This window comes from Diplotaxodon limnothrissa, linkage group LG19 (assembly GCF_057381915.1).
Source record: "Diplotaxodon limnothrissa isolate DT_005_m linkage group LG19, D_limnothrissa_male_GT1.1, whole genome shotgun sequence".
NCBI lineage: Eukaryota > Metazoa > Chordata > Actinopteri > Cichliformes > Cichlidae > Diplotaxodon > Diplotaxodon limnothrissa.
In genome coordinates this window covers 11,101,351-11,117,452 of record NC_140614.1, presented here as the reverse complement: position 1 = coordinate 11,117,452, position 16,102 = coordinate 11,101,351, and the positions used below count along the sequence as shown (strand labels likewise).

Sequence of the window (16,102 nt, the reverse complement as noted above, 5' to 3'; positions counted from 1 at the left end):
CCCGTCAGAGCCGTCTGAACTGTCGCCGCCATCGATCGGCCTCGGCACACACTGTACGAATCCACAGAGAGGGGAGGACTACGGCGTGGGCGGCAGGGGAGCGAGGACCGAAGTTAGAGGAAGCGGAAATATTTCCTGTTCTGATGCTGGTGCGCTGATGGGCCAAAACCACAGACTGTATATAAAAGATGGAGGTAGCCACAGTGACATCACTGCTTAATGACATCGCATTGTTAAGACGTGTGGTGTGTTTTGTAACTTTTACACCTTTAATTAAACTGAGTCGAGTTTAGACTAAAACTAGCTTACATGCTGAAATTATGACAAGAACTAAACAACACTTTTGTTAAAGATTTGTTGTCACGAAGAAAAGACGGCGCCGTCTCAGCCGTGTTTGGATCTGTAGCCCTGCGTACCTGTGACCCCGCCCACTGACGTCACAGCCAACGTTAAAGAAGCACACAAACACAAACTTCATCCAACGACCAGTTTTTACTTCTAAGCAACACAGATATTTTTTACAGTGGTCAGCATCAACACAGCCTGTCACACACAGACACACACACACACACACACAGGCAGCACGACCCCGCTCAGAGCAGGATGCGGTATTTGAGGGCGCGCGGGACTCTGTTGATGACGAGCCGTCCGTCATAACTGAGTGAAGCAAAGAGCCACGGGTCGGCCGATGACCACTCCGCCGCGTACACGCTGTCCTCGTGCTCCTCGTAGGTGGACACCACGCTGTCTTTCAGCGGCTCCTTACCCCTGCGGCGCACACACACACACACACACACACACACACACACACACACACACACACACACACACACACACACAGGTGAGCTGTGAAATACCAGGCAGCCTCATTTGTCTTATTTTCACTGAAAGGTTGACTTAGATAATGTTTCCAACACAATGATGGGCAGTATCCATAGAAACAAGCATCATGAGGTCAGCAGCAGCATCAGCACCACGAGTGCCGACAGAGACGCTGCTCTGAACGCTGGAGGAGCAAATCTGTCGCCATCAGTCAGAGCAAGGCACCTTTGACCTGCGAGGTTCGAACCCGCGACCGTTCTGATGTGAACCTCAGCGTTCCCGGCTTCATCGACTCAAACCTTCAGGGAACCTTAAACCTATTCAGAATTGGAGGAATCGGCATCCCGGCGTCGTTCACTCAGGTCGCCGTGTGACGTGAGCGTTCCTCCCTCCATCGCCTGTGTGTTTAATTCTTTTATCGACTCGTGTTCATGGTACGAACGCCTGTTTGTACCTAAATATAATAACACAGCAATAAAATCAATAATGCAGGAAAAATACGCACAACGCGACTTTATGGTCGTGAGCACGCAGACGTTTGGAGATTCTCCCGACTTAAAAAAAGATGAGCTGCTGAGTGTCTGTGAGGTCACTTCCTGTCTCGACCTGAGATGATGGTGGCTGAGCTGTAAAGCAGCGCTCTCTTCCTGCCGCCGCACAGACTAAATCAGACTTCAGCGTTAGCGCCGTCCCCACTTCCTCCCAAGCCCGCCGCTGTTAGCGCTCCTGAGGGGAAATCCTGACATCATATTTCACGTTAACCGTTTCACGCCGGCTCGAGCGGCTCCCTCCGGGCTGTGCCCCGAAATAAAATCACTCCTCAGCTCATCACTCGTGCGGATCCATCAGGAGGAGAAACGGGGACGAGCGCGTCTGATAAATACTCAGCCCGGCGCCAGTTAGTCTAACGGACCGGAGGGTTTAGGTCTCGTGTCATTGGATGGACACCGCCGTGACATTTGACTGTTTCAGGGGAGCAGCAGGTACGCTGATGATGTCACCAGGCACGCCTCTGCAGCCTGCACGTGCACGCTCGTCAGGGTCTTTGTGGCCTGTGTTCATGTTTTCAGTCAGGCTGTGAGCTAAACGCTGCGCAGCAGACGGAGCGCCACGGCGATGAACGTAGCAGTCACAGCAGTCTGTCAGATCGTTGCGGTTGCAGGGAGGTCGCCGTCCTCTTTTTGGTCTAGTGTGACTGAAGCTCCCCAAGCCCCGCCCACAATCAAGCCTCTGTCATTATTATTATCTTTATGGTCGAGTCTAATTCCTGCACACGCCGTGAGGTTTGCCTTCACGGTTCGACAGTAAGACTGTACACATATCCTTTTCACCAGAAACAAAATGTACAGTCTGAAAAAAATACCCACAAACCCACGGGAGGAACTGTGGAGTGGACACGCAGCGCACAGACGAGAGGGTCAGCGGCTGCAGTGGGAGGGTTCAAACTGGAGCTGAGTGCTGGTGATTAGGAAGGAGAGCTGATAATTGTGGATGAGAGTCGGTCATTGACGATGAGAGGCGGCGGCCGAGGCTGAGAGGGGGACTGGGAGCGTAATGGATGGAGGACGGTGGCAGGTTTGGAACCATTACAGACGATCTCCCTGCTGTGTGGGAATCAGCTCTAAACGCCACGGAGAAAAACTCCTGAAGTGTTTGACAGCAACGCATTTTTAATGTTTCCACTTTTATCACCGCGAGCGCCGCAGAGCCGGAGAGTTCAGCCCATCAGCTTTCATCTGAGAGGATGATTATCAAATAACGCGCTCAGAATATGCCGCGCTCGCGTCATCAGGCTCCTGATGGGCTCCTGACAGCGTGCCTTTACACAGAGCTGATGTGAAGGATAACATCGCAGCATCGGCACAGAGGTCAGAGTTCACGAGGGCCTGGGGAAAACTCAAAGATGTGAATCCAGAATAATAAAGTTGCACCTGATCATGTTTAAAGGAGGTGTGGAGAAGGAAATAACATGATAGCAGCGCCGATCAAACACCTTTAAACCCCGCCCACGCACGTACAGATCACCTGCAGCTGATGGCTGTTTGCACAGGTGTCCACCCTCCCTCCTCTCACACCAACAGAGGTCACGTGAGGAAATAATAGCGTGTTAATAAGAAGGCCGTCCAAAACCAAACGGACCCTGAAGGCGGCGGGAAGCGTGCCGTGCCCCCGACGGCTGCGTTAGGTTAGTCACAGTCACTCAGACGCCGCTGCAGGTACGGCGAGCTTTAAGCCTACGGCGGCTAACCTCTGACCCCTAACCCAAGGTTTTGCAGTGTTCCATCAAAGTCATGTGACCTGTCTGAAGTCAAAGGCAGTGTTCTCTCTTACTTGTCCTCCTGGTGAAGCTCCTCCCCCTCGCTGAGCTCCTCGTCATCCACCAGATGTCCAAATGGCTCCGAGGAGATGGACACCATGTTGGAGAGGATGAGGCGGCTGTCGCTGCTGGCCGTCAACACCAGCTGGTCGTGGCTGTGGTTGTAGCGGACGCTCCAAACCCTGATGCCACACCCACACACACACACACACACACACACCGAGGCGCTGGTTAGATTAAGAGTGGTGCTTTTTACGACCTCGCTGCACTTCCAAACAGGGTCTCCCAGAACCACCCGCCAGCAGGCCCCTCCCCTACAGCACAGGTAAGATCCAGGCGATCACCTGGATCAGTCACAGCCGCCTGCACGCACGTTTCCACTGTGACCGAGGCTCTGAGGGAGGCTGCTCTCATGTTATAATCGCTCACAGCTACACGCCCTGCAGCCGACTCACTCATGATGGAGCTTTAACAAGCCACACCCCCAGACCCACATCCATCTTTCAGACAGCTCACCGCAGACCAAATATGAAAACATGGCATCAGAGGCTCCGCCTCCGCTCCCAGTGAGTCTGGTGTGAAGTGTATTTCGGTCGCACTCACTACAGCTGCAGCCTGTAAACACTTACAGTTATTGTATATTCATAACATAACTTCATACAGCGTACACTGTAACATACCTATGATCAGTGTTGGTCAAGTTACTTGAAAAAAGTAATCAGTAACTAATTACCAATTACTTCCCCCAAAAAGTAATCCCGTTACTTTACTGATTACTTATAATCAGTAATTAATTACTTAGTTACTTCTTAAAAACACGATTTACAACCTGAATAGGTGATAAAGCGATAGATCTTTCAGCCCAATTCTACTTTTTCTGCATAATCCATCATACACAATGTAATCAAATGGAAAAGTCTCTTTTTAAAACTTGTGTTATTAGTTTTAATCTTTTAACTTTATGCATCAAGCAAAAAATTTAATTATATGCAACATTCTCTGACTGGAAGAAATTTGTTTAATACTTAAACCTATTTTCTGCACATTCCAGCACATAAAATAATTATTTTTTTGTGTGTGTTTACACTCACTCTTTCAAATAGATGCAAGTAAAACACAGCAGAAATAAAATAAAGTCAAAGACTCAGCGGTCCTTTTGCTCTATTTTCATCTGTAAAGCAGGAGTGGGTAGGCGGAGGTTTACCCTGGTGCAGGTGTGCCGCGGCGGTCAGTGGAAGAATCCGCGAGTTTCTCTGTGAATTTCCCATTACATGGTAGCTACTCGGTGCCTGCTTGGAAGTTTAGGGGTTTTTTCGCTGTAAAAAGTTTTCTTCCCACGCACAACGGACACTAATGTTTTTGTCACTTTTCAACTCAAAGTAAGGTCAGTACTTCCACGCTTTAAACGCTGCACGCTCATACTCTCTCCCGCACTCGATATATGATCCACTGTTGATCTGCACACAGCTGTTGTCACTAACGGCGCACTCGCTTACGTCACTGTCATGAGACACTCTCGCAATAAAATCACGGTTTTAGTAACGCAATAACACAGCGTTCCTACGGGAAAGTAACGGTAATCTAATTACCATTTTTGCAATAGTAATCCCTTACTTTACTCGTTACCTGAAAAAAGTAATCAGATTAATGCCCATCTCTGCCTATGATAGATCCATATTCTGTAATATATCTGTATTATTGCTAAAGCACTTAAAGTAATCTGACGCATTTATTTGACTTTAAGCCCAAAGAGTCGATAAACTGAGACGCACTGATGAAGTGACTCCTCCTTATCTTATATTATCATCTCTCACAGCTGTGTGGTTTCACTCGCCCACACACCTGAGTCTGACCTCGGCACCATGTTGGGCTTTGAACCAGCAGGAGGTCCCCTTCAGTCTGAAATGAGCTAAGTTTTCCAGCAGCACCGGGGAGCCAGGCGGGCTTTAGAGGAGCGGCGCAGAGCTTCCCAGCAGTAACTGAGCTCGCCTTAGTGGGAAGGACATCATGGTGACAAAACCTGAGGACCAATCACTGGTGAACGTCTTACATTAGCCCCTCCCATCCCTGTGTTTTTGGTGTTTTTTTGTAGAGAGGGGCTCTGTGCCTGTATTTGTAAGAGCGCTGCGTGTGAGAGCCAAACGCTCGGACCAATCGTGCGTGAGGAGACCACACGAGAAGCTCCTGCATCCATCTCGTTCACGCACTCGCGCCCACACCCATCATGCGGTAAACACGGCGACTCCACAGTGTGTCTCTGCGAGCGTTCACGTGCCAGCAATGGGGATTCTGTTCCTCGCGGCCGACGTCTGAGCTTCTCATGAGCTGATGATATCATAAATGATGCTTTCTTTCTCTCCTCCCCACCTTTCCCCTCGCTCTCTCTGATTGGTCACTCCGACTCCCGCCTTGCTCTCTCTCTGCGAGCCCGGGGATGCAGCTCAGAGTCCCAGTTCCCTCACAGGGAGGGATTGAGGGATAACCGAGGCTGTTGACAGAAAATCAGCCACGGCCACGCCGTTCCCCGCGCTCCCCTAATCCGCTTCCCTGCTAAAAAATAGTCCCTAATACCCCCAGCAGCCCTGAGGCCATATCCTGACTGCGCTCCGAAAAACGAGCACACACACACACACACACACACAGACACACACATGCACTACACAAAAGATGCGTGAACATGCAGAAACCACACACAGAGATAAAAAGAAAACATGTCCAGAAAGACAGATTAGATGCTCACGCACGCACGCACGCACGCACGCACGCGCACACACACACACACACACACACACACCTACCTATATCTCGTATCACAAGAGATCCCATCTGCAGCCATGGATATGTTTGCCAACTCTACTTTGGTTTGGAGATAACGGCTGCTCTTGAGTGTGTGTCTCTGTGTGTGTGTGTGTGTGTGTGTGTGTGTGTGTGTGTGTGTATCAGGTAAGGGTTGGTGTGCTGCAGCAGTAGCCCAGTTTGGCTCTCAGACACACTGATCATCTATTCAGCTCACACACACACACACACACACACACACACACAAACACACACACAGAGCGGACGACCCCGAGCAGGCTGGGTGGCGCTGCGCTCCGGTCCTCAGTGACAAAGCGAGTGGCTGCGTGTTTAATTAGTAATGAGGGCGTGACGAACTTTTTCTGCAGCGGGAGCGGTCAGGCCGTTTCATTAGCTGGGAGATAAAGGTGTTAATAAAAGCAGGAGCCAATGAGCAGCACGGCCATGTTTCTCCTCACTGCGGCTCAAGTGTCCTGCGACTAGGGATGGGTATCGTTTAAGTTTTATCCGATACCGGTGCCAAACCGGTACTTTTGAAACGGTGCCGGTGCTCAAACCGGTGCTTAAAGAATGGAGAACACAAAATTGGTCCAAAAACCTCTCATGTTCAGCTGGTTTTTTGTAAAAAGATAACAATGTTAGCCTTTTCTGCAGCTATGGGGCATATATGGTATCACTCTTGGCTGGAAGCAGTGCTTAAACAATGGAAAAAACACAAACTTTGTCCAAAAACCTCTCATGTTTAACTGTTTTCCACTTTTTTTTGGTCATTTTAGCCTTTTTGGCCAGGGTGAAGGGAGCATCTGCTATCAAACAAGTAGACAGCCGCATGTAACTACGACGGTGTTTGCTAGTTCACCTTACATGCATTAATGTAATAACGTGGTTAGCCTACTCAACGTAAATTACACACGAACAACATTAAGCTACTCACGCAGAGAAGAACGGCTGCTGCTGCCATCATCATCCGTCATCATTTCTGCTACACTGGCAGGGCTAGGGGCCAGGACTCTCCTCTTCGGGTTTTTGGGGGATGTTGCTAACTCCGGGTCGATAACAGGCACCACACCCGCAGTAGATGTACTCGGTGTGAGGTCTCGCAGCACGCTATCAAATACGGCGCATTTCTGGGCTTTAAAAAACCCACTATGCGTCGCCAGGTGTTTCATCGGATTTGAGGTGTTACCTCCTTTGACAGTATCACAGTATCATCTTAAAGCACTTGTTGCAGGCTGCTGAGTTTGCATCTTTTGCTGTGAAGTACAGCCAGCCTTTGACCGCTTCGCTTTGGGCATTTTTAATCTGTAGCTCTGCTCTAAAAGAACGTACGTACCTGGCCCCGCCTACTATCCTCAGAAACGTAAAATGATTGGCTAGAAGTGTATCACAGCTCAGGAAAAAAAAGCACCGAAATAAAGCACCGAAATGTGCGCTGCTTTTCGATCTGGTTACTACCGTTTATGTCAGAACCGGTGCCATCATGGCACCGGACACCGGTACCCATCCCTACCTGCGACCCTACAGTTGGTTCTGCAGATGAAGTCAGGAGAGGTTTGCACACGTGCACACAGGAAGCTTTAATGAAAGAATCACTGCTTCCTGTCAGAGCGTCTCAAATATTAAAGCTCATGTTTGCTTCCCGTCGCTGTCTGCATCTGTTTTATTTTGCCAGTGACTTTCTTTGCCTTCCACTTCCTGTCCTTGTCTGTGTTCCCACCTTTGTCATGTGCTGCCCCGCCCTCATCGTTCACCTCTGACTCTGGTTTTTCTGCTGAGCTTCATTAAAGCTCGTCTAAAGATAATGAAGCAAAGGCCAAACGTGACATTAACGCGGTGACACCACATCCTGAGCACAGGTCAGCACATCTCGCCGCTCGTTCTGGAGGCGGGTGGAAAACATCCCCCTCAGAATCAGCTGTTATATTTAATGAGGCCGTGCAGATGATCCTGCAGGTTACGAACACATGCTTCACCTGCTCTATCGTCTTCTGAGCAGACACCTCTGCCACAGGCTGAGGAGAGCCCTGAAAGTTTACCCAGAATGCACTTTGGGATCAAACATGAGGCACCAGCGCTGCTTCCTGCAGATATTAAACTGCTGCAGGTTATTCTCGGCCTTGGTGTAAATGTGATTGTTTTTTTAAAAAAGCTGAAATTAATTTTTAGCCCTGAAATGTTCACCTGGAGGTCTGCTGCAGGTGTGACGTCACGACTCCAAATGCTTAAATACTTACAGCTCCACATTTGTACTCCTGAAACTGTGAAAATAAAGACTGTTACAGCTCTGTGGCAGACTGGAGCTGGGGATGGAACCTCCTGAGCTGCAGCCACGTCGGGCTACATGAAGGTTAAAGGTCGCATGGCTACATTAAATAAACTGAAGTAACTGTATTTAAAGAAAACTACAATAACTTGGGGACTACTTTCAGATTTGAGCCCAAATTAAAGAAAAATCTGCAACACTTCACTTCATGGGCTCCAGCTGGAACTCCACCCACATATGGGCACGGTTCAGGTGTTGGACACCCGCCCTGACCTCTCTGCATCCACCCACCAGTGCGAGTGCTCCTCCAGCGTCTTCACGGGCTCCTGCACGCTGCGGACGTCCCAGAACTTGACCTTGCAGTCGTCCCCGCAGCTGGCCAGGTAGTACTGGCGGTTTGGGTTAAAGTCCAGGTCGCGCACCAGCTGACCGTGGGCGTTCTCTATACAGTAGATCTGACTGGATAGAGAGGGAGAGAGAGCGGTTAGAGGCATGAAGGCAAATGCACAAGAGCAGAAACGAGCAGGATGAGAGTGAGAGGAAGCAACGAATGCGAGGAAGAGGAGGAGGCGTAACAACAAGAGCAGATATGAGGGAGAGGAAGCTTCACCGAGGCTTCCCGGGTAAATCAAAGCCTCTCTGTGTCGCCGTCAGCGAAGGCCAGCCTCAATAAAGCGGCCAACACCGGTGGTGGTAAATTACAAAGGCGAGCCTCACAACGGCACAGCCTCGACTTCCTGCTAACAGACACGACAGCGCCTCCACCTCCTTTTATCTCCCTCAAACACACCTTTAAAAGAAAAACCGTCCCGCTCTCACACCCTTCCTCCTCTGACCTCAGAGCAGCGACTCCTCTGTGGTTACCGCTGTAAGAGGCGAATTCAGGCCGTCACCCGTGAAGCGCTGCCAACGTTCAGCTCGGTCAGCCGGAGCGCAGCGTGAGCACAATGACAGCAAACGCCGCGCTCTTAAAGATTCTCATTAGTGGAGCATCACCAGGGAAGAATCAGTGCTCCCAGAGCTCACGGGTGGAGGCTGAGGTTTTTACACCACCCTGAGAATGAATGCATTTAAAATGTTATTAAAAAGACAGCGCGCCCAACAAAAGCCTGGAGCTGCAACATTTAAAGCTGCTGTTCTTCACTGAAAAATACAACATCGATTAAATGGAACAGGTCGGGGTGGGTTCCAAAGCAGCTTGCAGAGAATAAAGCAGCTTAAACACTCTGAACTGTACATGATTTGTTACTCGCCTGCACCGGCAGGTATGAGCTGAGCCACAAGCTGATGTGGGTGGGGCCCGAGGTCAGCTGATCCATCAGGACCGCCTCTGCAGTGGCAGGTGGACTCAAAGAAGCTCATCTGAAGTGGGGAGGGGGTAGAAATCTGGTAAATGTACAGGCATCATTGTGCTTTTCTGCTCCATGTGACCCCACTGAAGCAGCCGGACATCGAACGCCCAACCTTCACGTCCAGGAAGATGACTCGTTAGATCAAAAGTTTCCTGACGGGCCCGACTCACAGAGAGACCACTGTTACACGGTTATCACTCAGTAACATGCTGCATTTGTCAAAACTCTAAGTTTAGTCCAGGAATGATCTCAGCGTTTGGTCTTTAGTGCCGGCTCCGTTCTTTCTGAGAGGCTGCAGAATTCAAAACGACGACTTAATTGAGACAAATGAAGACGACATTTATGGAACGTTTTACCTGCTGCTTGCTTTGGTTTGCTCCGGAGTCGGAGGTAATAGTTGGAGCAGACAATCACACTCTGCGTGCAGGCTACCGGCCAGCAGCCATCGCACGGCTTCTTTTGTTTCCGCCTCCAACCCAGACCTGGTCAGAGGGATCAGCCTGTGGTCTGGCTTCAGCTCTGGTCACTTCCTGTTTTATGTCTTTGTTTCTCTGAGCTTCTGTTCAGTGATTTTCCCTTTGTTTTCATTACTTTTTGCCTGTTGTGTCCACATTTCCACAAACGTGACACCCGAGCGTGCAAATTATGCACGAGTAGATGGAAACCTGCGTGAGTGAAGTGGTGGCGCCTCGGCCACAAATGCAGCGCAGTGTTGCAGAAACTGCAGGTTTTCTGCAGGCCGGCTTGGCCCGGCACGGCTCGGCTTTGTTCGTCTGCGTGGAAAGCCTCTGTGTTGTGGCGCAGCTGGATGCCAACAGCAGCTAGCCAGCTAGCTCGTCGCCCCACTGATTGCGATAGGCAATTAACATGCTAATTAAAAATCTCATTAAAATAAGGAAGGAATAAGAGAACGACCCGAGGCAGACCGCTGGGCTCCAATTAGGTCGAGACGGCTCGGGGACTGTGTGCGACTCAGGAAATGTCAAACAACGAGGAAGAAGTTGAAGCCCACAGAGAGCGAGGGGACGCACGGCCGGCGTGACCCCTCGCTCTGCTCACACCTGCAGATCTGAGTTGATGCCGGACATAGAGCCGTCACCCTGAAGGTCTGACGTGCGCCGCGTCGGTCACGGCATGCTTCAAGTTTTTTATTATTTAGCATCATCACACATGACAGACTCACTGCTCCACCCACTGAACCCACTCAAGCAGGAGAAGACGGAGGATGGACCAAACATGGCGCCTCTCATGTCTTCTCCTTGGACACTTGGCCTGGAGCCACGTGACCACGCCCACCCTTAGATGTATCTGGATGAAATGGTCGTTTCTGTTTTTTTCTACATGTCTGAATTATTTCTCCGATGGAGGCCACGAGCGTTGCTGATGTTCTGATGAGCTGACAGATGTTTTCCATCTCGCTGAAGATAAACAGGCTTCAGAGGGCCTGATGCTTTTATAAATGAGCGGCTCTCATTTCCTGTGTGATGTGATGCCGTCAGTGTTTCTGACCATGAGGACACTCCTACTCCAGCTCGGTACGATTGGTGTCAATAACATGCGTCACCATGGTTACGTCTTTACGTGTCACTCCAACATAAAGACAGCACCATCAGTGAGGATAAGTCGTACCTGCCTTCGACGACAGCGTTCCTCCTGACCTGCCTGTGACATCACTTTCCTGGATGCTGATGCATGTGCGGGTCACGGGGATGTTGGGTCGCCGGTAGGAATAAATACGCCCGAGCTCGTCAAGCAGCAGCTTCCTGATCCGAGCTGACTCGGAACTTCTGGTGAACTCCCAAAATAGCAATTTCATGAGTAATTTCGAGTCGCAGCACATGATTTATTTACAGCGCCGCCTCCCTGTCCTGCGTACGACTCTGAGGTATAAGGCGTGACCCGGGGCTGTAGGGTGGCTGGTGTTCAACCCGGCCCGCTGTGGAATGGGACGCGCCCGCCGCGTGAAAAGGAAATGGAGCAGGAAATTGGGTTAGTTTCGCTCTTTCCCTCTCTGGTGTCTCTGAGCGATCCCCCCGCCAAGCACGCAGGCACACACCGGCACACGCAACCCTGCCCCCCCCCGGCCCGGCCTAATGGAGGAGGGACCTGGGACTGTGTGTGTGTGTGTCTGTGTGTTTATGTTTGCATGAGCAGGATTAGAGCTACAGTCGACCCATCAAACACGCTCAATCTTAAGTCATCCAGCGAGTGTGTGTGATGGGGGGCTGACGAGGGGACGGGGACCTATTACACACACTGTTACACACACACGCAGATAAAAACATAAAACCGGGAAAACACACTCCCACAAATACCATTTATGTGTGTAAATACAGGCAGAGTGTGAGCAGGAAGCTACAAAGGTAGAGACGCACACACACACAGGCTTAGTCTGGGTGATAAATCTCTCTGCTGAGGGGATCGACAATCTCACACACACACACATACACACACATCCCTGTTTCCATGGCAACCACAGCAAGATGGGAGGGGGAAGAAAAGAAAAATCGAAAGAGGAGAGCAATCATTTCATCGCTGATCAAAATTAAAGCCTGGCTTTGAGATGGAGCTGGCAGAGAAAGAAAGATGGGAGCAGGAGAGGGAGGCAGGGAGGGGGGAGGAGGGGGAGGAGCCTGCAAACGAACAAAAAGTAAAGGATCGTGGCATCAAGCAGGCTAAACGATGGAGGAGAGCACAGAGGTTCGTGTGAAGCAAAGAGTCCAAACTTCCAACATAAACGAAGTTTAAACACCTGAAACCTGCGTTTGTTATACTGCCCAGCAGGGGGCGACGCCCCCGATCATAAACACAAAGGAGAAAATGAGCTCGCTGCTCACCTGATCTCTGAGCTCGCTGAACTCTTTCATGATGATTTTATGTTCTCAGGTCTTACTGAATAAAACATCTGACCGATCACGTGACTGCGGTGAGGTTACTGTCCCAACTGATAACCAATCAGTGCAGGAAACAAAGGCCAAAGAGTGCAAATATTCACCCAGTTTCCCCCTTTCTCCCTGTAACCTCCGTCCAGCGTGTGCTGCAGCAGGTGGAGCAGCTAAATAAGCACGGCGGTGGGGGTGTTAAACGTAAAGGTGTTCTCTGTAATTATTTCAAAGCCTGCATAAGGTCCCGACCCCTCCATTATGAGAGCTACAGCGGGATGTCTGGTTCGTGTCTTCCGAGGAAAAGCCCGGAGCGCGGGAAAAGGTCACGGATGATCGATCTGACAGCGGCAGGGTTCAAAAGGTCACCCTCAAATCAACAGTGGCATATGGAAGAGCACTATTTCAAAAACAGCTGACATCTTTTGCATAATGGCCCGTATTTGAATGTGAAATATGATACTTTGAACAGCCAACACTTTTTGCATAATAGAGCCAGATTTGAATATGTGAATAAAATATGCTAACCTCGGCTAACCTATCATCACGGCACGCCGAGGCGCTGATGGGTAGGTGGAATGGAAACGCTGGTTTTGGTCAGGCAGCGTTCGGGCTGATCCGGGCGAGGAGGTTTGACGATGTCCGCTCGTCGTCTTTGAACCAGCAGAGAGCCGGCGTTTAAAGAAGCAAATGGCACCGCCATCAATCATTTCGGCTTCTTTCGCTTCGCTCTACATATCTGCTCGTTCTGCACATGCTCACATACACACCACAGGGGAGATGTACAGGATCCATGCTTCACTGCAACACGGCACTGCTGTTCAGTATGCACCCTGCAGAGCATGGTATGGCTGCAGGCCTGACAGCTATTACACAGCTCAGTGTGCGTCTGTGTGTGTCTCACTGTGGACTGTGGGTCCAAAAGGGAACTCTGAGTCGATGCAGAGTAAGAACATCTCCAGTGACAGGCCTCTCTCCCTCACAGAGAGGCACAGCTACATGCCCAGTGGCGAGTACTACATGGCTGTTAGCTAGCCTAATATTATTCAAAGGCTTAAAGCCACCCGGTGGGCCCACAGTCAGATCCTCACAAACTAACAACTTGTTTTCATCTTTCCTCTTTAAAGACGTTTTTAACTTACAAACAGCAGTTACTGGTTGTCCAAAGTGGGAAGTTATTTTAAAAAAAAGTTATTTCTTTGTCTCTGGGAACAGTCCATTTACTCTCTGCAATCAGCAAGACTTCACATCCGAGTTATTCCACATGGAAGTATGGTTTGTGCCTCTGTGGGGAGACGAGTTACCCGCACAAACAGGAAGCAGCTATGAGAAAGGAGGAAATGGGGCACTTTGAACCAATCCATGATTCCTATAGTGCGCCAAAGCATCCTCGTCACCCAGGCCTGCAGACCGGGGACAGACCAGACCAAAGAAAGTCTTCTTCTGCCTTGGAAACTTGGAAACTGAGAATGTTTGCCTTCAAAATAAAAGTTGACCTTACCAGTGCCACAAACATGCTTCAAAAGGCACTTATTTTGAAGGGCACCAAAGAAATCTCAAGCTTTTTGGTGTAGCATGTTCTTCGCCACTGAATTCAACCAATGACAGAAACGTGGGGGAACCGTTCACCAACCGGTTGGGTTGAATCCATGTTTTTCCCTGGTGACTGCAGGTCGCCCAGCAGTCTGCATGGCTGCGTGCCTGAGACGTAAATCTGTTTCATCACCTAAACCAGGGGTGGGGGAACTCCAGGTCTCAAGGGCCAGTGTCCTTGGTTAAAAGACCTCCTCAACAGTTCTCCAGAGGCCTGGTGATGAACTAAACATTTGATTCAGGTGTGTTGACCCAGGGTGAGATCTAAAACCTGCAGGGCTTGGCCCTCGAGGCCCGGAGTTCCCCACCTCTTACCTAAACTAACAGAGAAGTCTCGATGCATGAACACAGCCAAATAGTTTTACAGGTTAACCCGACCAAGAAATCCTGCTGCCTCTACCAACTGAGTAGCTGTGCTGCTTAAACCTAAACACACGTGGAGGATCACGCGACCTTTACACGAGTGGAACTGTACCGAAAACAAGTAAATACCAAACATCCTGACGAAACTGGTCCCAGTTCTTGAACTGGTTGAGAACATGACTCCAGCCCAGACATCTGGCAGTAGCTCCGATGGAGCTGTTGACTGACCAAGAAACACAGCGATTGGAAGAAGAAACCAAAGTAATGCAGACTGGATCCCGAATCACATACGTCGCTACATGCTTTTAGAAATACTGACAGTGTGGAGAGAGCCGCCTTTCTCAGAACAAACTGCGTGATTGGCTTGTCCAAAGAACACAATGAGTAGGCGGTCCTTCAAGGCGGCCCAGGACGCAGTGAACCGCCTCTGAATGAAGCCTCAGGCATCAGTGCAGCGTCACCCGAGCGCCTTCGGGGCGCCTTCGGAGCACTGCGTAGAGCGATCGGCGTCCTCTCACAGGTGCTGTGAGCAGGTCTCTGTGGGGTCATACGCTTTACATTTTTATGACCGGCTGCATGTTTCGGGTTGTCGTGTCACGCTGGATAAACCTGGAGTGAGCGACTGCAGATAAGTGCATGAGACTTTTGCATAGCTCTGCTGCCTGTTCTCAGTTTTTATGTCCTTCAGCACCAGCAACCATGGTTACACTCCAGCGCTGTGAGCCCTTTAATTAGAGACAATTACACTCTGAATTCTATTGTTGTAAACCGATGACTCTGACTTTATTGACGAGCTCCACATGGCTTTAGGAATCAAAAATGTGCGAGTAAAGCTGAATTACTGACATTTTAGTTATTCTGACATTGAGCTGGATCCTTTCTGGACTGTTTGTGTACACATCACCAGCTCCAATCTGCAGGATAATTAATCTGCTGTATATAATTATGTGATATTTTTCAAGATGGCGGCGCACGTAGTTGCAGCAGCTCAGTGTTCTACCGATCGATGCTATGTTTGGATAATTTTGTACGCCTTATGTTTGTTTTTGTGTTCTACCAGCCAAGCGAATAACATCTATAGCCGACATGATCTCCTCAAGATTGGAGTAAGCTACCGCGAGAGCGTGACTAGCAAATTTGTCCGCTTACACAAGATACCGGTGGAAATAGCGAGGAGTCCGGGCTCCCCATGGATTGTTATCCCTTCGGGGTGGAGGCGCAGGCGGCGTCGAGAGAGAAGGAGACGGCGAGGCTGCAGGGCCGGCGCGCTAGCCAGGCTACGGAGGCAGCCACTCAAACCACCGCTCCCCAGCCTATTCATCACAAATGCCAGATCCCTCGCGAACAAGTTGGACGAATTGAGATTGCAAATAGCAGCGAATAACTTCATCAAAGACTCATGCATCCTTCTTATCACTGAATCCTGGCTACATCAATCCATTCCAGACTCTGCTATTGAGCTAGCAGGCTATACCACACAGCGACATGACCGAACAGTGGACTCCGGTAAGCGCAAAGGAGGGGGGCTCTGTATGTATGTGAACAACAGCTGGTGTACCAACACAGTGATAATAGACCGTCACTGTTCACCGGACATTGAATATCTGACTGTTAAATGCAGGCCCATCTACCTACCTAGGGAGTTCACCGTTGTCATAATAACAGCTGTTTACATACCACCAGATGCTAATGCTAACTCTGCGATCGCACTCCT

General features: G+C 49.9%; 1 protein-coding gene across 1 annotated transcript in view; it reads right to left on the bottom strand.

The window, feature by feature from the left end:
- Positions 1-484: 484 nt before the first annotated feature.
- eipr1 (EARP complex and GARP complex interacting protein 1) overlaps positions 485-16,102 on the bottom strand; it is a 61,359-nt gene continuing 45,741 nt past the window's right edge. The window contains exons 7-9 of the mRNA XM_085342957.1: positions 8,490-8,657; positions 3,154-3,321; positions 485-768 (exon numbers count right to left, since the gene is read on the bottom strand). Coding sequence (XP_085199083.1) covers positions 594-768; positions 3,154-3,321; positions 8,490-8,657 — 511 coding nt within the window. The 3' untranslated portion in view covers positions 485-593. The remainder of the gene's footprint in view (positions 769-3,153; positions 3,322-8,489; positions 8,658-16,102) is intronic.